The 22653-nt window shown below is 39.6% G+C and overlaps 1 protein-coding gene across 2 annotated transcripts in view; it reads right to left on the bottom strand.

Moving 5' to 3' along the window:
- LOC116230818 (putative cation-transporting ATPase 13A4) overlaps nt 1-22653 on the bottom strand; it is a 33224-nt gene that overhangs the window by 5654 nt on the left and 4917 nt on the right. For both annotated transcript variants that reach the window (XM_090147382.1, XM_090147381.1), the window contains exons 2-24: nt 22194-22367; nt 19761-19898; nt 18345-18415; nt 18173-18253; nt 17503-17572; nt 16599-16733; nt 16128-16200; nt 15366-15497; nt 14009-14179; nt 13419-13576; nt 11762-11950; nt 11383-11444; nt 10332-10482; nt 8886-8972; nt 8041-8194; nt 7355-7466; nt 5574-5698; nt 4531-4694; nt 3920-4039; nt 2844-2923; nt 1484-1526; nt 884-993; nt 437-533 (exon numbers count right to left, since the gene is read on the bottom strand). In XM_090147382.1, the coding sequence (XP_090003508.1) occupies nt 437-533; nt 884-993; nt 1484-1526; nt 2844-2923; nt 3920-4039; nt 4531-4694; nt 5574-5698; nt 7355-7466; nt 8041-8194; nt 8886-8972; nt 10332-10482; nt 11383-11444; nt 11762-11950; nt 13419-13576; nt 14009-14179; nt 15366-15497; nt 16128-16200; nt 16599-16733; nt 17503-17572; nt 18173-18253; nt 18345-18415; nt 19761-19898; nt 22194-22367 (2697 nt within the window). The remainder of the gene's footprint in view (nt 1-436; nt 534-883; nt 994-1483; nt 1527-2843; nt 2924-3919; nt 4040-4530; nt 4695-5573; nt 5699-7354; nt 7467-8040; nt 8195-8885; nt 8973-10331; nt 10483-11382; nt 11445-11761; nt 11951-13418; nt 13577-14008; nt 14180-15365; nt 15498-16127; nt 16201-16598; nt 16734-17502; nt 17573-18172; nt 18254-18344; nt 18416-19760; nt 19899-22193; nt 22368-22653) is intronic.

Below are 22653 nucleotides of genomic sequence, written 5' to 3'. Positions count from 1 at the left end.
TTCTCAGTGCTGGGTGATTTCTGAATGTAAAGCCCTCCTCTCTAGTTGGGAAGAAGCCATGTAAAAGTGGTTTAAGGCACTCTAGGAGATTTTGCTTACTGTCAAGCTAATTTATGCTTTAAAAGCTGAATAAATTGCACAAGCATATGCTTATGCCAGATTCTCCCATATCTGAAATACTGTTCAATATCTCATTCTTGTTTTTGCTCAGTGTGGATCCTGAGCCCATTGGCTGGAGTTAATGGGAATAATCTTTCTGGTTTTCCAGATGAGAGTACAGGACTAAATGATCACATCGGCTCACATGAACTTCCATATCCTGGGGTGTTTTTTTTTGGTTGGTTGGTTGGTTTGTGGTTCTTATGCTATGTTTCTCCTACAAAGGAGAGTAGCTCATCCAGTTCTATCAAACAAGGTCCATATTCCCAAGACGTACCCAGTAGAGTAGGAGAACGCCAAGGTACTGAATGGTGCTATATAGAGCCATGTACTTGAACATGCAGAAGGAAGTGACCAGGGCAGCACGGCCTTCCCTGCATGAAGATGTGAATAAAGGACAGCAATTAGGTGATGGTTTCCTCTTGTTGCCAGTTCTCTCAAAATGCAGTTGTAAAATAAAGCATTTGCCACAAGGACAGAAATCTCTACCATTCTTTTCTTCTGCTCAGCTGCAGTTGCCTTCCTCCTGTGGTTTGAAGGGAAATATATCTGTCTGTATCTTAAAGGAGTTTAAGACATGAACTGGGCATATGGTGATTTCAATGTCACATTTATTTTTCTCCATGTATGTGCATTCTGGCTCGGTGGAAACAACAAACACTAATATTTGAGAGCAGTGGGGAATATTTCCTTCACGTAACAGCAAACAAAAATCCATGCTTACCTGATGAGCTCTGGCACACACGCTATGCTGGGGGTTTGAGATGTGAAAGGTGAAGCCACCGACGCCTCCTGCTCTGACAATGATATCCCTGCATGTGCCACTTTCAAAGCCTGAAAAAGCATACTGCTCTTCAGCACTCACAAGCCAGGAAAACCCAAGAAGTGATCCATCAGCCAAGAAATGAGCCCCCATTACAGCATGTGTTCTGTGAAAAGCAGCAGTCCCTCCTCACTTCCTGTGTGTGCTCCACCCAAAAATTTTCTTCATTTCAATTTGGAGCAACAGGTCCAAAGCAGTAAGGGGATGACAGCATAAGAAAGACTATTTCCTACAGACCCTAAAGCCATCAACCCCAGCTGCAGAAGGCAGGATTAGCAGTGCCTCCTTTATCAGTGCTTCTTTGGAGTCACAATTTTTGTAGATGTATAGGTTCTCCACTTCTCCTGGGAAAACCCTGGGAACTTTGTTTAAGTGCAAGCAACTGCTTCACTGCTGAGATGGCAGCACTCCCATCTCCAGCATGTGCTCAGTTAGTGAGAATCTACTGCCAATGCATTTGTTTTTGAATAAATAAATTATAAGGAATTCTCACTTACTTACCCCACAGTCATTGGCTCCATCTCCACACATGCCCACAAAGTAACTAAAAAATAAAGTGACCTACAGTTAAGGGCTGGGGAAAATGAGACCTATAAAAAAGAGGGAAGCAGAGTCTCCCCTATGCAAGTTATTTCTGTAAGTCATGCCAACTTTTTTTAAAAGCCCATTTCGAAAGCTGAAAGACTGAAATACAAGCCCAAGATCCTAGAATATGCAGGTCCCTAGGCTTGAACCTCAGATGTCTCACCAGTAAAGTCTTTTTGCTGTGACAGACTGAATGTAGATTTATGTTCATTACAATTGACTCAGTTTTCCACTCTGAGTGTAGTAAGGTTGGTTATGACAGAGGAAGGGGTTAATGGTGATGGCCTAGCTCAGAAACGATGGATTGCACACACGGGTACCTCATGTTCACAGGGAACAGATATCATTAGGAGTTCTGCTTTGTGGTCCAGACCTCCCAGTATCTCCTGGGAGGCAGTGAGTTACCTTCCAGTGTCTCCGGGGCAGACAGAGAGTGACAAGGACAGCTGGAGGAGGGAAAGTGTAGGCTTAACAGGCTATCTGGGGACAGTTCCCTGACCTGATGGTGAAAGGATGAGCCAAGGCCTGTTAAACCTAAATGTAAGTCCTTATAACAGCATCATCTATACAAAACAGCCTAGTGCTTCAAGAGCCAAATCACTTTTGTCTTCAGTTGCTGACACTTAGATTCCAGCTCATGAAAAGTTCTCACTGTGAGGCACTGAAGGTGCTCCAGGGAAACCAGATAGTGCTCATACCAAGCTGGAACAGCTTAAGAATTACCTTGCTCTAGGGCAAGGCCTGGGACCAGGTAATTGAGGTGGGAATCTTGTCAAGCCCTTGTAATCACTTAAATAATAGGCAATGAGATACTTGGGACTCAAGGATATACACATCTGCACCTCAAAGACTGTTAGCACAAGGTTGTAAAAATGCAGATAGCCCTGATGGGTCTTCTAATTTATCAAATGCAGTAAAAAGACTTGATTTAGCAACAGAAAAGCTGCATTGCTTGGAGGCATTTCAAAAATTCTTGGATAGACAGGTGCTCCTGCTTCAGACACAGAACAAGAAGAATGAAGAATGGACTTAACAAAGAAAACTCAGAATTATGAGACTGTTAGGTCTCTGATGGGTTGTAAAAACAACATAAATCTCAGTGTCTCTTCTTCAACAGGCTTGTGGAACTTAATTGTCTGGCTGTACTTCTGTAGAAGCTTTAGTTTTGTGCACTTTTAGGGAACAATACATTAGAGAAAAGCTAACTTTTATTAGACTCTTCTGAAGTTTGGAAATTCTTCAGACACTTCATTACTCGGTGCTTACAAGAACTTACTCCAGCTTTTGAAACTCCTCTACAAGGCTAGATTTCTGACTGGGAGACATTCTGGCAAAAACTGTTGCATTTAGCAGGAGCTGTCAGGAGAAAAAAAAAAGAAAGGGATGTTTTAAGCAGTTGGTATAACAGTCACAGTGATTTCAGTGATAATCTGGAATAGAAACAACCCAGAAGTCACATTTCCAAACAGCTGGTGCTAGACCCCAAGGCAGGTAAGACTGAGAATAAAACATAAAAGGTGTATTAATTTTGAAAAAATTGAGATCATAATTAGGACATAAAGTCCAGTGTGTTGTTTGTAAGATGAACAAGTATGTAGCAGAAATGCTGAGTCACGGCCTGAACCAGTGATTGAGCAGCTGGTGGGAAGGCAGGGCCAACCCAAAGGGGCTCAGGTGCATGCAGTGTACCTGAGTGACGGAAGGGGTGAAGCTGGGATGCACCCCTTTTCAGACCTCATTTAAGGGCTGGCAGTGGAGGCCAGGGGATCTTCTGGAGATCCCTGCCTGTCTGTGACCTTTCAAAGGTAAGCAGCTTTTTTTTCCTTTTTTTCCTTTGTTTCTGCATTCACATCTGCTGCATTTGGGTTCCTTTTATTTGCTACTGCTGAAGACTTTGTCACCTCTCTATTATTGTTGTACTTTCCATACATTATAGCATTACAATCTATTACTAAGGAGCGCTTTACCAGAAGAGAATTAATATGATTATCTTTTTCATAAAACAGATAAATTATTTCTAATCTCATGCTGTGTAATACCACATTTTCACCTGTTCCTCAAAACATGAGAGGAGTAGGGCTGTGCAAAGAACCAGTCATGTGGTTGCAAATGTCTTAAGTCATGTTCTCACATGCTATGAGACTGTTCTGCTCTCTCATGCTGGAAAAAATCAGAGCCTTTCAGATCCTTCCACCCCACAATTGCGTCAGAGACTTACCTAGCCCATGAGTATTTCAGCATTAGAGGTTTTTCCCAAGGAATTCTTAGTGCAGATCTCTTTAGCTAATTACATCAGGACAATCTGAATCTACTGACTGCAAGCCTACTCCAACTAAATAATCTATATCTTACCTTTGGAAGCAAGTGGCTGAAATGTTGTGCTACAATTTGGTAAGATTTCCCACTCATGGCAAAATGAAACTGGTCTGATTCTGCTGCCAACCTAATTCTTCCAGTCTGACTGTCACTGTCCTGAAGGGGAGAAGAAGGAAAAAAAAAAAAAAAAACAACACCAGAACAAGTGCTGTTTCCACGACCTCAGAAGCTTTTACAGACAAAGAAAATGACATCCACAGAGAGGACATTTGTGAAGGCCCTTGGAGACCTGCATTAGTCCATGCTTTAGTTTTGTATGTATGGGGAAGTACTAACTCTACCTATTCAAACAGGGTTTGTTCATTCAGTGCAATCACACAGATTTTAAATCTGCATAATATGCTAGGCTATCAAACTTACTTTGCAGGGAAGCATGCTTGAAAATAGCATCAGCTAAGCATGAGGCTATAGGCAAATCTTCTATGGGTTACAATGTGAAGCTGTTCTCAAACCTAATCCAAGTAATTAACCAAAATATCATTCACAAGATAATATATTAGGAAGGAAGCTGTAGGACAGTACTTTACATTATCACAAGCATTCCAACATTGTTTGTTTTCCTGCTGCATCACTTATTTTACTCTCACCAGGCTTCCGTAATCTTCAGTTTTATTTTCTTCTAGTGGTTTCCATGTTACAGATGCTGAAAAAGATCCAGGTACTTTGTTTGCTTCCACAAGAATAACTCTGTTTGTTGGAGAAATCATCCCAGCGTTCTTTGCAACAGTTACAGCTGTCTGAATGTTATCACCTAGAAAAAAATGCAAGTGTTATTTGCAGTGAGGAATTGTTTGTGGAGGAAACATTAACCCTTTCTTGAATTCCAAATTTTCAAATGTATCCACAGGTGTTAATAAGATTGCAGTATCCGTGCATAAGGCGGCTTTAGATAAAGATGAGAACTTTGCAGGTGAGGTCTGTCTCAATAGATACTTATTTAACCTGGCTTAAGCTTGAAGAAACATAACCACAGAGTGTGCTCCTAGTTTCTGTGTTTACATGGTAGGGAAGAAATGCAGTGAGTATCACTGCTTCACAGTAATTGCCCTTAGATGGCTTGGATGTGAGTTTGATATGGGAAAGGGTGAAACCCAGGAAGATCTGTGTGATTTCCAGAAAAATGTGTTTAGACCAACTTAAAACTGAGATTTATCCTTTCCAAATCCAAACCAACCCTTCAAGGGGGAAAAAAGTGATAAATAGGGATCTGTAGGCATGAATTAGCAGATATCACATGGCTCAGTGATTTGTTCTAGCATCAGTGTTCCATTTTGGCTCATCTTGACATGCCTTCATGCATGTCACCTGATAAGCTTAGTAGAGAGAACAAATGAGCTCACCAGAAAGCATCAGAGGAACCATAAGGCTCTCTGCTTTGGTACAAGTGGGACAGACTGTTAGGTATCTGACATAACCTGGTGAAATTGTTAGAGACATAAGCCTGTATGGTTCAAATAAAGTGATTGTTACAGCACAGGTGCTTCTTGGTTCTAATTGTCTGAAGGACCCAAATGCCTGTGCCTTCTTACTAATGCTGGTGACAAAGCAGCAGACTGCTCACTCGCTCACACGTGGTTGAATTCCCTGTCTGCACTATCAGCTGTCAAAACAATCCATCCCATTTTGATACCTGTAACCATAACACTCCTGATGTGGGCAGCACTGAGCTCTTCCAGAACAGGCTTTGTATCTCTCTTCAGTCGATTCTCCATTATCAGCAGACCCAGGAATGTCAGATCAGATTCCACTTCCTCCCTTAAGTGAAGACCAGATGGAAAAATTTAATTCCTTTTTTCCCCCCTTACCTTGCTTTTACACTGAATTTGCTGGTAGCCATTTGTTAGTGTTAATCATGCAATCTAATTCAAAGGATGTAAATAACTTGTTAGCTTTTAACAGTCTAAGGCTTTCTGGTTTTTGAGGTGCTATTTCAAGACCACCTGGGATTGCATTCCACCAGCAGCAAGAGGTGTCAGTTGAATATGGAGGATCTTTAGTTTGTCTTCTACCCTTTTATTCTTCCCTTTTTCTGAAGAAACAGTTCAGTACATAGGCAGCTTTCAGATCACATTTGCTTAATTATTACCAAAGAAAAAGCCCACCATTTTGGAGCTATCTTCTCCACATACAAAAATCAAGCCTGAAGGATAAGTTGGATTGCTTTCTATTTGTGTACAGGTGTTCTCCAACTCTGTTCTTTCCTATTCTTTACACCTGTGCTATTGCCATTTTTACAGCTGAACACATGCAGTTGAGAACAGAATTAGGTAAACAGTGGCATGAAATAGAGGTCCCCCAGGGAGCCAGGTTGATTCTGAAGAGTTTGAAAGCTGTTTTTTTTTTTTTTTTTTTTTTTTTTTTTTTTTTTATGCTTATTTTAACCACTGTAGTAAGTAGGTGATGCCAGACACTTGCAAGGCAGTCGAAGTAACTACTCGGAGTAGCTGAGTCAGGTGGTCCTGAATAGTCGCTGCTTTCACAGCAGGACCATTGCGTTTGACCTCCACTTGTCTTTTTTCTTTCCTGGCGGTGTACACTTCACCCAAATATAACTGCACACACAATTACAAAATCTGGGCCATACTGTATGTGTTTGCCTGCTGGGTTGGATAAGTCTGTTATGATGCTTGTGACAAGAAGATAAACAACTATTTGGTCTTTGCCTCCATATCCATGGAGTCCTCTCAGCAGAGTAAAAAACTCTGTGAAAGAGCAAGTGAACTCCATCTGAATTAGGACCTGTGGATAGTAAACAGAGGACAACAAATGTACAAAGTAACTGCAACCGTTTCACAAGTGATGTTTCAGGAGTATCACAGGCAAGAACAAGAGGGGTATTTCTAAGAGCCTATGGACTCATGTGGGCATTCTTTAGTGAGATTTGTGGAAAAACTATTTCCATGAGAAGTTAAAGGAAACTAAAGCTATAATGCTAAAGAAGGCACAGACCAAGATTACAGGAGAAGATAATCTTCTGACTTTCTCTGAGTTAGAGAATAGGTAGTGTAATGGGGATCATCTGCTGCCTTTGCTTAACTGAGGAGCCATGACAGAAAAGAACTTAAAAGCAAACATATTTATCTAGGATTTCGGTCAAATATGCATGGAGAGTGGTAGAAATTATGGGCTGAGGTAGGGGTGGTACTAAGCTGCAGGTTGTGATAGAGTTGAATCATATATACCCATTGCTAAGAAACACACAAAGATTATAGGTATTGGTACAGGTATTGGGTAGCAATACCTACTCTACCCACTCTCAGACCCATATCCAGATCTAAACTGATTCTCTTTAGCCTGCATCTAGCAAGCTCATCTATGCTACAACCCTGGCCTTGATGAAGGCCTTGGGGTAATGATATAGTGTGAGGCTTATGGCTGGATGTGGCTGATAAGAAGTAGTTTGTTGCTTACCTCGTTAGATCAGTAGATTGCTTTCCCGACTGTAGAGATTTATATGCCAGTCCAATCACCCTAAAGCCTTGTGCTGTGTAGAACAGAAGCTTACTTTCAAAGTTCGGCGGGACTGTCCAAAAGAAGAAAAGACAGCTCTTCATAGCATTAGGCTGTTTGTTTTATAGAAGTGGGATGGTCTTAGGAACCTTCTCTAAAGCATATATCTTAGAGGAGAGATACACTTAGAGTTCTAATAGGCCTTGGGCAATAAGGAGAGCTGCTACAATGAATTTTGCTCAATAATTAATTCATTGCCACTCTCCTGTCAGTCTCCATTGAGGAGCTTAACTATTCTGCATAGATTTACCTTCTTCTAGTGTATCATAAAGGAACAGTGCTCTTCCAGCTGTCCACTCAAAGCTTGAAGAGAAAATGTTTTCTGGTATATAGCAGATAACTCGAATACTAATTCTAGTAGAAACTGAATGCCTTGTACAATAATTGGTACTTCTGCCTGCAAGCAGTGCTTCTTTGCTGAGAAGGGCTATCTGAAAGGTTAGCCTTAGACTGGTAGCACAATCAACTTTTCAGGCTGAGATGAAAGTGCTTAGACTCAGAAATCTCATTAGGACCGTACACTACAATGCACTATCAAAGTCATTTATACCTATGTGGTTCTAGGAAGCATTTAAAATGTTGGTTACCTGTATCCGCTCTGCATAACACGGCTACCATTTCTGGAGCACCTTTTGTGAAGACGTGTTTTTCCCCACCGATTTCCTGAGCAATGACAGACATTCTCTGCAAAGCTGAAGAAAATGGAAACTGGTGTAAAATGGTAATTCCTTCCACAGAGGCCTAGGAGAGAAGTGAAGGTATTAGATACTGCAGCAAAGGTTTTAAGATCAAGCCAAAGCAGTTGAGTCCCCTGAGCTGTGCTGAGAAGATAACAACTTATAATGCACTGATATATATATATATATATTTTTTTTCATAGTGGGGCAGAACAGACTCATGAAACTTGTACAGCAATGTTTTATTCAAGCAATGTGAAGAGTTCTCTGACAGTTTCAGCAGGCTATTTGACACAATTTACTGAAAGGAACTCACCAGTTCTATTTGTTTAACAAGACTGCTACATTTTATACTAGTCTGTTTTTCCTTGGCAAGACATTTTGAAAGCTTTCACACCAGCAGAGATCTGACATCAGCTTCTGGAGTCACCTGCAGCCCCAAGCACTCTAGAGGTGATCACCACTTGGCTGATCCTGAACTGAGTCTGGAGCCACCAGGGGAGGTAAATTCTTGGGCTGGACAACGTGCTATCTAGCAACCCCCTGCTTGTGTCCTGTTTCTGTTGTGAGCAGCAAGCTCCCTATGGCAAATATTTTTCATCACAAAGAGTATGATGATCTCCCTGCATGCAATCCAAGTGAGAAGAAGTGTGGAAGAGTTGTCTTGGACTAGAACAATCAAACATTTTTCTACTAAGAGGTAAACTTAACACTAACAGTTTAACTAACAGATGTGAATCTTGCAGATAGCTTACACAGTTGGCTTTAGGTCCAGGTCTAACAACTGTGGCATGTGTAGATCTTTGACTTTCAGTCTGGTGTCCACTGGAATCATCTATCACCTGTGTATTGAAAGACAAAAGTCCTTTAGGTTACAACATCAGTATAGCTGAAAGAAACTCAGTGGATCACTTGGAGCATTTTCTTCCCTCAAAATGAGGTATCTTATTCATTCTTGACCTCACACTAAGAAACTCCAGTAGCAGAAAACTCGCTGCTTTCTTGGGAAACAAATTCAGTTGTTCATCAGCTTCATGAAGATACTGCTGTACTCTTGCACAGCAAATAGGTTGTGTTATCTCCCAGACTAATCCTTTGTCCATCACAATACATTCAAATGCACAAAAGCATTTTTTCCTAAATATAGTATCAGTGAAAACCAAACAAATAAAAGTTTTTTAATGTAGGAAGCATCGTTTTCTACTCTTGAAGTTTTCCACAAGTTTTTTTAATCAACACAATGTGACTGTGAGAATAAGGATATTTTATGGTGTCAAAGGGCATGCAATTATTCTTCTTTCAGGTAATTTTTTCTGCCTGAGACTGAAGTGGTGAATTGATGCCCCTGGGGAAAAAAAAAATACTTTCTAACTCCTGTCATTACTGGATAGTTTTTTCCTTGAAACTTGACTATTTTATGTATTTTGCAGATACAAAACAGACAGGCTTTAAGTATGGATGTTGTCACCCACGTAACTAGCTAACCTGGCCCTGAATCTTGTCTTGTACCAGCAGCAGCTTGTGACTGTATCTTTCACTAGATAACTATTGGTTCTCATTCTCTTATCTATCTCAGAACTGCAGTCTCTCAGTTTCTCATAAATGCTCAATTTTCCTCAATTAATCAGATACTAAGCAGGGCCATTGACAGTATCTGTACATGATAGGACATCGAGGGAATGAAAGCAGAGTGCTTTGAGATCTACTAGTTTTGTTCTGTTCTCATTACTCTGCAAGTGTAGTAGTATTTCCCACCTGTGAGGCCTTCTGTCATCCTTAGGTTTGAAATCCTATGCCCATACGAAACATCTCCAGAATAACAAAGCTCTACCAAACATTGAAGTTTTGTATCCAGTTCAAAGTGGCAGAAATAGTTGTGTGCCAGTCCACATCTATATACAAGTTATAGCGAGGACTTCTTGCCATCTGGCAGCACCCACAGTCAGAGTTGATACCTCAGTAGGGTTTGTATGATATCCACCACTCAGTCAAATGATCTAAATTCTCAATGTACTCCAGTCTGAAAGCTTTGGACAGAAAGAGGATTTCTCTAAAAGCCTAAGAATGTGGTATCCCTTCTGGCTGTTTTACTTATGTTTAGATGGTGACTGTTTGCATGCAAGGCTTTGGGATGTTTCTCCTTTGCAAGAAAATACCAAAACTCTACATCATTATTTGCATAACAACAAATCTTATTTTACCCAATTAGTTGCCTCAAACATTTTCACATCCAGTGGGTCTCCTTGGATCTTGCCCTCCAGAACAACTAATGAATGACAAACCACCATTGCGCTGAACACTGGGCTCCAAGGCAGGCTGTGGTCTGCAGGGAACCTGTGAACATCCTGAAAGCTAACACAGAAGAAACTATAAAAATTATTATCAGAAAACACCAAACACGTGTGTGTAACAGAAAAAGATGTCATAAGTTAATAGGATGAGTGGAAGCGTCAGGAAAGGTTCAAATTAGATGTTAGGAAAAAATTCTCCTGGGGAGTGGTGATGCACTGGCACAGGCTGCCCAGGGAGGTGGTGGAGTCAGCATTCCTGGAGGTGTTGAAGAAATGTGGAGGTATGCTACTGAGAAACATGGGTTAATGGCCAAAATTTCTTGTGGGTGGATGGTTGGGCTCGATGATCTTAGAGGTCTTTTCCAAACTTTATGATTCTATGTAAGGAGACTGTTAAAGTCTCATCCTGTGGCCAGGCATCAAGCATTTTTCTGTAGATTTGTCCTCTCCCAGGAGCTATTTCTTGTGCACATCCCTGGATGGAATACACATACTCAGAATAAGTATATTCTATGTATTTAATAGTCCATTGGGATATACATCAAATTATTATGAAATATGTTACTTGGGGATTGTGCAAGGATTCAAACTGTGAAACTGATACAAGCCTGGACATCTTTGTGCATTCACATTTCTGGAAATGTAAATGGGCAGAAATATTGGCACTGTAGGAACTGAAAAGTGGTCTCATGAGTTACAGTAATTTCTTGTTGTCAATGGTCAGAGCACTCCCACCACTCTGAAATTTATCCTAGCATGGCTACTGCAGAATTCCTTGCCTGTCTGTGTGCAACCAACTCATTTTTCAAACAATACAGAAATATCAATAGATATCTAAACAAGGGGAACTTCTCATTGGTTTTGACATGAACATGTCTTTCAGATTTGTTTGTACGTCTTGGAGGAGTGTCTGGTCTCTATCCCACAAATTTAAATTCCATTAGTCATCAAAGAACCTTACCAGTTTCCTTCAGAGGGCAGCAAGCCCCAGAGATCCAGGCCATCTTCTGTTAAGGTGCCAGTCTACATTAGAATATACATTTAAATTAACTTTGCACAATACTTTTACACGAGGAATAAAAAGTAAGACATATTTTAAGAAGCTGCTGTTTAGAAAATGTCAGTGCATTGCAGAGAGAAAGTACTACCAGATCTTTCCTAGATTCAAAAAAAAAAAAAACCAACAACGTATAACAATGTACATTCAGACAACGCAAATGTAAGGATGAAAGACTGGTCCATGTGTTTCTAAAATACAATGGAAATCACGTGTCCAAATTCTCCCACCCCTAGCATTGCTCCCATTGCAAGTGCAGGAGTGACCAATACAGAGGCGTTACTTTGTCAAAGCAGATGAGGTTCAGCTGTCCACACATATTGATTCTTTGTGGGCTGATGCAGAAGATGCCCTTTTTCTTCAGCCTCCTCTGGGTGTAAATGATTCCTGTTGTCAAGGCAGCTGGTAGGGCTGGTGGGACAGCAATAGTGATAACATCCAAAGCTTTCTTCACTACTTCTCCTGCCTCCTCCTAATGTAAAACCAAAGGCAGTTATCAGCAAGATGATGTGCTGCTTCAATTATCTGAGAATAGCCCTCTTTATCTCTCCTCCTCTGCACTGTAGATGCTTCATGCTGTTGTTTTTTACCTGTGGTATGTTACATATTCATGTCCCTAAAAAATGAATTGCTTTGATTTAACCAAAGGGCCTAAGACTACACCACTGCTAAAGAGCCTTCTCTGTACCAACAAACCTGCAAAGCACATGAATGAGCTCAAACATGCCAGGCTGGGTAATTACACCTTCAGTTGAGCCTAGCTCACTATCACGAAGCACAAAAGAATCTGCCATTGCCGTGGGCATTCATCCAACTACCCATAGATGTAGCTCTGGGCTTCATATTAGGGTGACAGATTAGACGTATGGGAAAATGCTAAACAGGATAACTTTTATGTGGAGGAAAATACATAGAAATAAAAGTTACATTTCTAAAAGTAATCTCTAATTAAAAAGTTAAGAGGTTGGTGTAAAGATGGCTACAGGTACACTGAATGTTGGCATTCTTATTCTTGGCAGTCATTGTCACTACTAAAGGATTGAATGCATTTCAGATTGGGTCCCAGGACAGAGGCACTGCAAACTGAAGCCAGTCTGCAGTTCAGATGGATCTGAAAGCCATCGCTAGAGTTCTGTTATTACTACTTCTAAGCCTGGAGATTTGACCATAAACCATACTGTTTTTGACACGCTGAATTTTCACCAGTTTTCCATTCTCACTTCTTTGACATTATTTCAGACCGCAGAAAGCTCCATTTTGATACCATTTTCAGTTACCATGATAGCATCAGCATGCATTTCACATATTACAAAGAGGGAGGAGGGTTGTTCAGGAAATAAAAAAAAAAAGGAAACTTGGCAAAGCAGTTACCACAGAACAAATTCATGCCTAATAAACCTAACGAACTCTGGAAAAAGTAAGTGGAGATGTGGGTGAGTGACTCAACTGATACTTGGCTTTCCAAAAATTATTTCCCAAAAGCTATACTTACTTAGAAATAACTAAGTGAAGGTTCCCCCACCACACAGATAACTATACAAAGATATGACAAAAGGGGCAGAAGAAAATAGGGAGTTTTTTGTAGTATCAGTAAAATTTGGGGATCTGTGTTTGTATCTGTATTGCTTGGGGCTCTGCAAGAAGCAGAAGGAAGAAAAGTGGCTGAAGGGGTGTGCGATTATCTGTAAAGTGCTCACACCAGATATGCTAGGAACTCTGGGGAAATGAAAATGGGAACACAGTGGGTTTTGTCACCTTAGAATTGAATATCTAAGAGTTTGTGGTATCACAAATATAATTTCACTGCAAAATGGCCACATCTACTAAGGCAAGGAGAATTTTAAAATCATACTTTTTATATAAAAGCGCACAGGAAACCACTGAAGTTTCAAGTCTCTTGAAGCTGAGTATGACTATTTCTCTTGCATTTAGTAACTCACCCCATTAAGTGTAAATACACACACTGTGTAGATCATTCCAATGGTTGCAAGCGCTATGAGGCACATCAGGAACCGGAGGGCATCTCTGTACAATTTGAAGTTCACGGGTTTAGGGTAGAGAATGGACCTCACCAGATCTCCTTTGGCTGTATTGAAACCTGAAAAGATAAATTAAGATCATTACATGGGGAAGTCACTTCTTAAAAGTTCTCTAAGAAAAAAATAGAAGGCTTTGAAATAGAATTCAAATAACTTATGAAAGAAGTCCAAGATCTTTCATTTTACAGTATGTGAGCTAATATACAGAATGTAGAAAAAAAATTGTCTTAAGCAGGACTTTTTCAACATGTCGAAGCAAAGACAGATTCTTCTTTGTAATCATATGCTAGTGGGTTTTTTAAGAGGTATGCCAAATAAACTGAAACAATGCATAATAGTTTAGTCCAGATCAGGATACTGATTGTGAACTTTGATTAATTTCTTTAGTGTAAGGTGCACCAGAGAAATTTAATTCAGACTCCGGAGACCTCTAAATCAATAAGCAATAAGAAAAAGCATGAAAGAAAAAGCAAGCTGATGTGTTGACTGACCAGTCTGCAGCACCACAGCTTTCACTGCTCCTCTGTCATCTCCCTTGGTCTGTATGACCTCTGTTCCACAGAAGAGGATGTGTTTTTTGTAATCCTCTGCACAGTGCATTCTCCAGGGCTTCAGGTTATCAGCTTGGGGTAACTGGGTCTTTGTTACTGGAATACTTTCTCCTAGGAAAGATGAACTCAGATGAGGAAAACTGCAGTATGCCTTAAAATTAGCCTGCTGACAGTAAAGTATCTAGACAGAAAGTAAATGTACTTCCTAGAGAAACCAGTTTAGAGAGATGTTAAATTGATATCATCACATCTTCAGAGTGAATAGGAGTTTGAGCCTAGCAGAAAAGAACAGACTCTGCCAGAGAAAAACTCCCCTTTGCACTGGTACAGCAGCTTCTTGCACAACAGCTCCTTGTAAGTCTGAGAACTGAAAACAGTCCAAGGACTCTGAACCATGGCATTAGATACAGAAACCTGAACAGAGACTTTAAGCGGTATTGTAGGACTCCAATTGGTAGCCACAAGTTGTTCACATAGCTTGAACTTTGTGTGCAGGTCACTACACTATTACCTCAGGCAGATTGAATGTGGCATTACCTGATTCTTGCTTGAGAGCCAATAAATATCCTGTGTATGTCAGAGCAGGTACACTCAGGTAAAGCAGCAGAAGTACTTTCACTGAATATCTGGTCGCTGAGGCTTTCTAAATGAAAGGAGCTTCTGGAATTTCTCATTTACATGAGATTTCAGAATGGTTGATTCGAGTTCAGTTCAGTTTAGACTGAGACCAAATTTAAAGACGAGAAAGAGAAATATGAACAGCTCCAAAAATCCTTTTTTTACAATGAATTCACCCACTTGGTGTCTCCTCCACTACTATCACATGAAAAGGAGATTAACTGAATGTAGAGCTGGACAGACACTTCAGCTGGTTAGAGACATTGCAGCATTAAGGTTAAATATTCAGTGAATGAGAAAACTCCCTACAGACTGAGTGGACTCTGTGCTCTGTGTGGAAACAGCTTTGTTCCATAACTACTGTTTCTTCTCCTGTCCCACTCGCTCCACTTCCCTTTCTAGTTAGAGGATCGCTTCCTAAATGTTGCACCCCAGAAAGAAAAAAAATGAACTGCTCTTCCCAATAAGTTGCTTCACGTCAGGTACTTAGATGAGCTGGGGCTAACTACTATTCAGTCCTTTTTGTAGCAAACATCCCAAAGAATGCCCTTCTAGGCTAACTACGAGCTATGCCACAATGAGGATGGTATATGATTATGCTGTGTGTTCTGTGCCACTTGCTGAAACCACAGAGCCATGATGATGTTTTAATAGTGAATCTGGAAGGAACAAGCTGTACCTGTCAGCATGCTTTCATTTACAATGCACTGCCCACTGATCAAGATGGCATCACAAGGCAAGAGGGCTTTGCCCTCCTTCAAAACCATCATGTCTCCAGGAACAAGATGATGTGATTCCAGCTCTTGGAGACCTGTAGGTGACATGCAATGAAAACTTTGTGCTTCACATATTTCTCCCTGTTAAGGGTAAGAATACAAGGAAGCTGAATATATCATTATTTCTTTATAAAACTGATAAAAAAGGAGTGCAAGTAGGACTTAAGAATACAATATCCCTTATCAAGAAAAGTCTAGGTGTCAGTTCAAATTGCAGAATACCTTATATCAACTAACATTTATTGCTCCAGTGTACTGACCTGACTGAAGAAGTTTAGATCTACATTTTTTAGTTTGAGTCCCTCTTTTTGAATTCTACAAATACCATGACAATGAACAGACTTTGAAAGCAACAATTAGGTGGACTCATAACCATTAAATGGTTATGTGGTTGACTTCGCCAGCACTACTTTAAGAAAAATGACATTGTTTTTCTTGGTAATTTTTTTTCTTTGTAAGACTGTGCTCATACAACCATGAAAATGATTGATGTGTCACAGCATACTTCTGAGTAAAACTAAACCAATCTGCAAATGGTAGTTAAAAAAGCTTAGAGACAACAGAGGCAACTGCTCTGGAAGGAATCTGATACTATACCTTCTCAGATTCAATATAAGTAGCTTCAGAAATGAAATGCGTTAAGGAAAGAAGTATGCACAAGTTACCTTCCTTATTTCTGCAGACAGTGACCATGATGTTGTTGTGAGACTCAACCAGTCTTTGCAGTTTAACAGATTGCTAAAAATTAAAGGCGAACACAGGAAAGTGTTACATCTTATGCGATGCAATTCATCCACTAACTATTCCCTTCTGTTATCTGTGGTTATGAGAGCCTCCATAAACTGGGGTCTGTCCCTGCCAGGAAATATACAATCATACAGAAAAAGAAGCTCCCCACCTTAATTGTGAAGACGATGCAACAAAAGGTTATAAAGCAAAGCCCTGGAATGCGGAAGGGAGGATGTGGTTAAAGTACCACACAGAGCTTATTATGACTAGGAAGCCAAGCCACTGCACCTGCTAAGCCTTTGAGTAACTCTCAGAGCCCGGTACATGTGCTTGTTGCAACATCCTGAGCTTTCCTAGATATTAGAAACAAAACCTCTTTGTGGAGAAAGGTGGGATGTCTCACCTACCTGCCTAAGATCATATACAGTCAAAGAAATTGAGAGGAGAGACATGATTATGATGGCAGCAGCATACTCCATGTAATCTTCAGCAAACCACAGACAAACACTGAACAACTGGAATACGTAAAAAGGATTTAAGACCTGTTTGGAGAGAAAAAATTACTCAAAAGTTGGCCATATCTAAATGGCTCCAGTATCCCCAGACAGCACATCTTGTTAGAAGTAGGTTGAAATAAAAGCTATGGAGTTAATTGTTATCTCTCCCCACAATCTTTCTGATTTTGTGAGCCTAATCATTCTGGCCCATCTCCATGGAACAAAAGTGCCAAATAATCAGGGACAAAAAGGATGTTATTTGGCTCAATCCAATCAACCCAATCTTTGTTTTGCTTTGTTCTTTACAAGAAGCTGAGATCAGGCTGTGAAGTGAGCAGGGTGCTTGCACACTATGAGTAATACATCACCACAAGCACTCTGCTTAGGCCATGCATGTATACAGTTGTAGTCAAAAAAGGACATTGGCACTTTACACATCGTTGTGTAGCCATAGGCATATGCCAGCTAGTGCTGTTCATGTCATCTCTGCTGATTCAGAGATAGCCTTTGCCTGGAAGATTTGATTTCCAATGCAGTTTGTAAACATTCACTGACCCTTATAAGGCCAACAGAATAAGCTCTCAGGACACAGACACAAGCAAACAGTAAGCAGCTACACAAGTGTGAGTGTGGTGCATACAGAACAATGGAGAAGAAATGAATTTATGATGATTTCACAAAAAGGATTTGAAAAAATTGTGTGCTTGATAGGTGGGAACTGAGAAACTAGCAAGACACAGAGTCTATCATATTCTATACGTATGTTCTAACTTCCAAAGTAGCCTTAAGAGTAAAATTGACAGAAATGCTGAACCTCTTTGATGAGTAGTTTCCAAATAGGGATCACTGGGACATCAATAGTGTTTGGCCCACATATCACTCTCCTGTATGGGATAAAGATACATCATTTACAGGTAAAGTAGTGACTATAGCTCAAGAAGCTGCAGCTGCTAATAGTCCCAAAGGCTTGTATTGATCTAAATTTAAAATCTGTGAGGATCTTTCTCTAAGAAAAAAAGTTTAAAAAATATCCTTTACCATGCTTATGTCAGAAAAGATGGATTTACCAGTGAAATCAACTCAAACCAAGAACCAAGAATTGTAACACAGCCAATTCAATACAAGTTCAATACAACTACATGGAATCCCACTGAAGAAGCACATGTGCAGCTTATCTACACCATCTCCTGAAGACTTTCTGCTAGTCCAAGCAAGAACAGCTCAGAGTTAGTTACAAAGCATAGTTTTTTCTTGATTGAGAAGAGTAACAGTGATCAATACTCAAAGGCATTTTATAACCTTGATAAGGAACACACAACATTCTAGCATTTTTAATTCAGTTTTTCAAGCATGGCCACTTCATCTAAAATTATGTGCATTTTAATGTATGCAAAAGAAGCTCAAGAAAAGCGTACCGAGAACAATGAATTTTAATCTCTTTGAAATCCATATGCTGAGTACTCAGAGTGTTTTAAAATACGTACCTGAGACTCTGTTCATTGCAGGTAAGACCAGAACTAAATTTGGCGTGTATAGCTGAACAAGTGTGGTGGTCTTCTAGGGCTCTAAAATATAAATAGTATGTTTTCCTCAGGACATTAGTCCCAAAATGTTCGACTTCCTTGGAGTCTTGTATAATCATTGTATGGAACTCACCCAACTTTCTGGAACTGCTTTGCATAGATATTCCAGACATAGCGGATTTTTTGTACTTGGATACTTTTCACCTGCAAAATAAAGCAGAGGCAGCAAGAGCTGCAGCACAGCAAACAACAATTCTCACAGGCCTGCTCAGACATTCCAATGGACAAGAAAGGCTCTTCCAGGATGGTTTCTGAGCCACTGCTAATCCTTAGCCCTTGCAGAGCTGTTATCTGTGAGGAACGCATGCTGTCATTTATGACATGCAAAGGAGAATTTCCTGCCCTGTGCAATAACAATGAAGCCTGTTAAAGATAATGGTGTTTCATACCAGCTGGAAGAAGGCAATGCACCTACGCACATAAGAAAGCAGCTTTAGAAGACTCTCCCTATCCAGTGAATTAAGACAATGAAATTTATAGTGAACTCATACCCTGATACAAAATGGAGCTATAACCAGTCATTAACTTAACAAGAGGTTTGTAGTTAGATGCATGCAAAGGAGTTCCAGTATTTGAAATGCTAAAACCACACTGGGAAATGAGAGAGACAACTTGCTTCAGGAGTAGTCCTTGGGCAGCTCTCGGGCATTACACAGTACTCTGTGGAATTAAGTAGCTTAAAAGGCAGTAGCGTCTAATAAACAAAATGTCAGTAAAGGCTTTTGAATTGTTAGTGAAGTATTAAACTATTTGCTCTTTGCTTCTTGAAATCTGTTCTTTTCTACAAAGATGTTTTGACTCATGTGAGTGTTGCTCAAAGGGTCTATTATTTAGGGGCTATATTGTTTTGTTTCATTTTTTCGATGTTGCTAATTCAATCCTCTGAAGAATGTTACAAATCAGTCTTCACTTTCATACTGTGCCAGCCTATTAAACAAGCTGGCACTAAAATTTCATACGTACGTTAAGATATGCCCACACAGAACAGCAAAAAAGGCAATAGCTTTGCTCAGCTGAACTTATGTTTATAATAATGAAAATTTCTCATGAAATAAATTACTGTAGATAGAAAAATAAATACTAACAAGTTAGAAATCTATTTCTTGGAAGGGGCATACAGCTCTTTTATGGGCTACCAAGTGCAGTGATCTAGTGTCTATACCCTATCTTCTACTTGTTCTGAAACCGAGTTAATTGCGTTTACTGAAATCATGAGGGATCACATGATCTGCTTGAATCAATTAATCTTCTGCCTTATTCTCAGTGCCTCACTGGCATCTCCAAGCTCTGGAACTGTAAGAGGTCAGGATACATTTTTGCAAGAACAGTGGACAGATCAAGACCAGACTCCAACAAATACACATTAAAGCACAAATTGATGCAGCAGCAGGTCTCTTAGCTGAGTATGTTTCACAGCTCACTTTCACCCCACAAAGCCTGGTTGAGATTTGGTACATCTCCCAGATGCTGCAGGCAATAATTGACTTACCTGTAAACTTGGCTTCATTAAGGCTTTGTTGAAGATTGAATCTTCCTCAGCAATGCTTGGATAATCCAATCTACTTCTGATAATTCCAGACACAGAGATCCATGTCACATGCTTATGTGAATAAATCCGAAATTCATCCTAAACAAATATAAAAGCAGCACAATTTCCCTCAAGATCAGACCAAACTCATTATCACTATAAAGTGAATGATTACTGTGGGCTGTTCTAGAGAATTGCTCAACTTTTTTTAAAGAACTATCCAACAGCATCCTTCCAGTACCTGTGATTGATAGATAAATCAGCAGAACGCTAGCAGAACCACAGTCCTGTCAGAATGCAAGTACTACAAAGTAATTCACTGAGCAGAGGTCTGTTGCTTGGCTGATAAGGATGGAATATGAACACTTAGGTCGTGATCAATGAACAGGCAAATAGTATGGGACAATCTGAGATGTAGTGATCATACTGTAAAGAAAAGGTCAAGTAGCATATAGTCCTGTGTTGCAAGATGGATATTTAATGCTTTTCATAGTCATTCCTGTGTTAACATTTCATTGGAACAAATGTTCCAATAGCACCATGATACTCTTACCTTAGACAAGATTTTGCCACAAACTCAGCTCACGCTCTTGCTATTTTTGTAATGAAGTAAGTTCAACACTGGAACTGCCTGATAACTAGCACTGGTGGTTCAGTCTTAGAGATATGAACAACTGCTATAATAAGCACCAGCATGTTAAGTCTCAGGTCTGAACATCGAACCACATGCATTAAAGCTAGCTATATGACTGACTTATAGCATATTCAGTATATAAGAAGTTGGGCAGATGGAGAAAGCTGATTACTTCAGCTAGCCAGGTTCTGGAAACTAAGTTGTTACACTTTCCTTGGATCTGACAACAGAAATGTAGGATTCTGTACCAAATATGCATCTTTTTGAATAATTTAAGGGTTCAGAAGAAGATCTTTAAGAATTTTAATATATCTTAATTATTTGTGCACTTCTCTACTTACACCCATATTTTGAGTCAAATATCATTTATTTTCTGATATCTTCAATTTAAATTTTAGAATTAGTATTCATTGCGATGTAGACTAAGATGGGAAGCAATCAATAACACAGGTGCTCATTATTTAAATTGAAGTGAGACTAACTTTAATAACAAAAGTGAGTTAATAAGCTCTTGAATTGCCATTGTAGAAATGATGATAAATTATGAATGAAGGTTTTATGTAAGGCACAAGATAACTCTCAGGATCAAGCTTACAAGATTACCTGTATTGTCATTAGCAGTAGCCATCATATTTGAGAACTAACATAATCATAAAGAACGTAGGGAAAAATACCTGTCGTTTTCAAGTAAGGAACACAAGAAAGAAATCTGCAATTGCAAATGCCCAGAGCATATTTTCAGAGAGCTTACTGATAAGAAGAATTTACAATCTGATTCAATTCTTGTTTAATTACACAAAGGAACATTTTAAAACCCATTTATCTGAAAAGTGCTTGGCATAGCAAATCCATTTAAAATGACACATGAGAGTGGGTAATTAAAAATGCAAACCAAACTGAAGATTAAAAAGCAAGATTAAACCTAATACACTTCTTAAAAAAAAAAAAAAAGTTTTTTTAAAAAAATCTCCCCCCTGGCATATTAGATTGCAGTTTACACATAAAATATGCAACAGGCAGATCTGTGATTTTCAAAGCCCAGCATTCTAGCTGCAAACTGTTGTGCTCATTTAAGAAGGTAGCTCAGACACAATGGTGGCACAGTTTGTAATAGCACATGTCATTATTCAGGAATCTTTAAAGCAAAAAAAAAAAAAAAAAAAAAAAATCAAACTTCTGGAAGTGAACAAACCCTGCCAGTTTCTGGAGTACTTAGGCTCATCTAGGATACAAAATCAAGTTTCTATTTGCTTCTTTCAGTTTTGCAGTAGTTTTCCCAAAATGAAATCAAGGTATGCTGCAGAGCTTCAGCACAATCTTCAACAGATGGAAGAACTACCAGCCAAATGTAACAGCCCTGAAAGCATTCTCTGCAGGATTATCATCTTAATGGACATGGAGAAAGATTGATGCTTTGGTTTCTTGAGAAAGGATTAGCAGTGCAGAAAACAGGGATGGTGGAAGGGAGCAGGAAGACTTGAAAGCAAAGAACGCAGGCATGAAATCACAGATATTACAGATTTTTCACCACAATCTTTCAATTCGTTGCCTGATCAGTTGTTAACCTTCATTCCAATCATCATCTTACACATAGTTTGTGTAATGGTTGAGAGTTCTGTAACTCAGTTATAGCAAATATATGATATTACTGCAATACATCAGCAACATGAGATTTCAGCTTACTGGATTCATTCCAGTTAACTCACCTTCCAATTAACTACATACTAGGGACTAATTTAAGGATTAAAGTAGGCACCTACTGTTGTTCTAAGCAACACAACTTCTGCTTCTTCCAAGCTGCAGGGGACACAGTTTGCCCACACATCCCATTCTGGTTTCCAGTAGAACAGCAGCAGGAGAGCCCCACAGGACAAGATGTACCCAGCAATGCTCAGGGCCTTCCGGCAGCGCTGGGTTTTGTAGCCAAAGATTTCCTGCGCAGCAAAGAGAAGGAAAGAATCATTCTTACACCTGGAATAATATAGATTCCCATCATCCACTGTTCTTCCATAGATAATGTTTGGTGTGGTATTGTGGGGGACGTGGGAGGTGGGACGAATACAAAACCACAGAGTTGTAGAAATTTCATTTTGCTTCTTTATAGTACATGATCAGAAAATAATTTTGCTTGTTGTACAGTTTGCTTCCACAAAATCCGTATTCCTGTAGTCTGTCCAAACTTCTAATATAGCTTTATTTAGTTGTGATTCTGTGGATGAA

Source organism: Phasianus colchicus, chromosome 10, assembly GCF_987193195.1.
Source record: "Phasianus colchicus chromosome 10, bPhaCol1.hap1.1, whole genome shotgun sequence".
NCBI classification, from domain to species: Eukaryota; Metazoa; Chordata; class Aves; order Galliformes; family Phasianidae; genus Phasianus; species Phasianus colchicus.
This window is presented reverse-complemented; position numbering and strand designations above follow the sequence as displayed.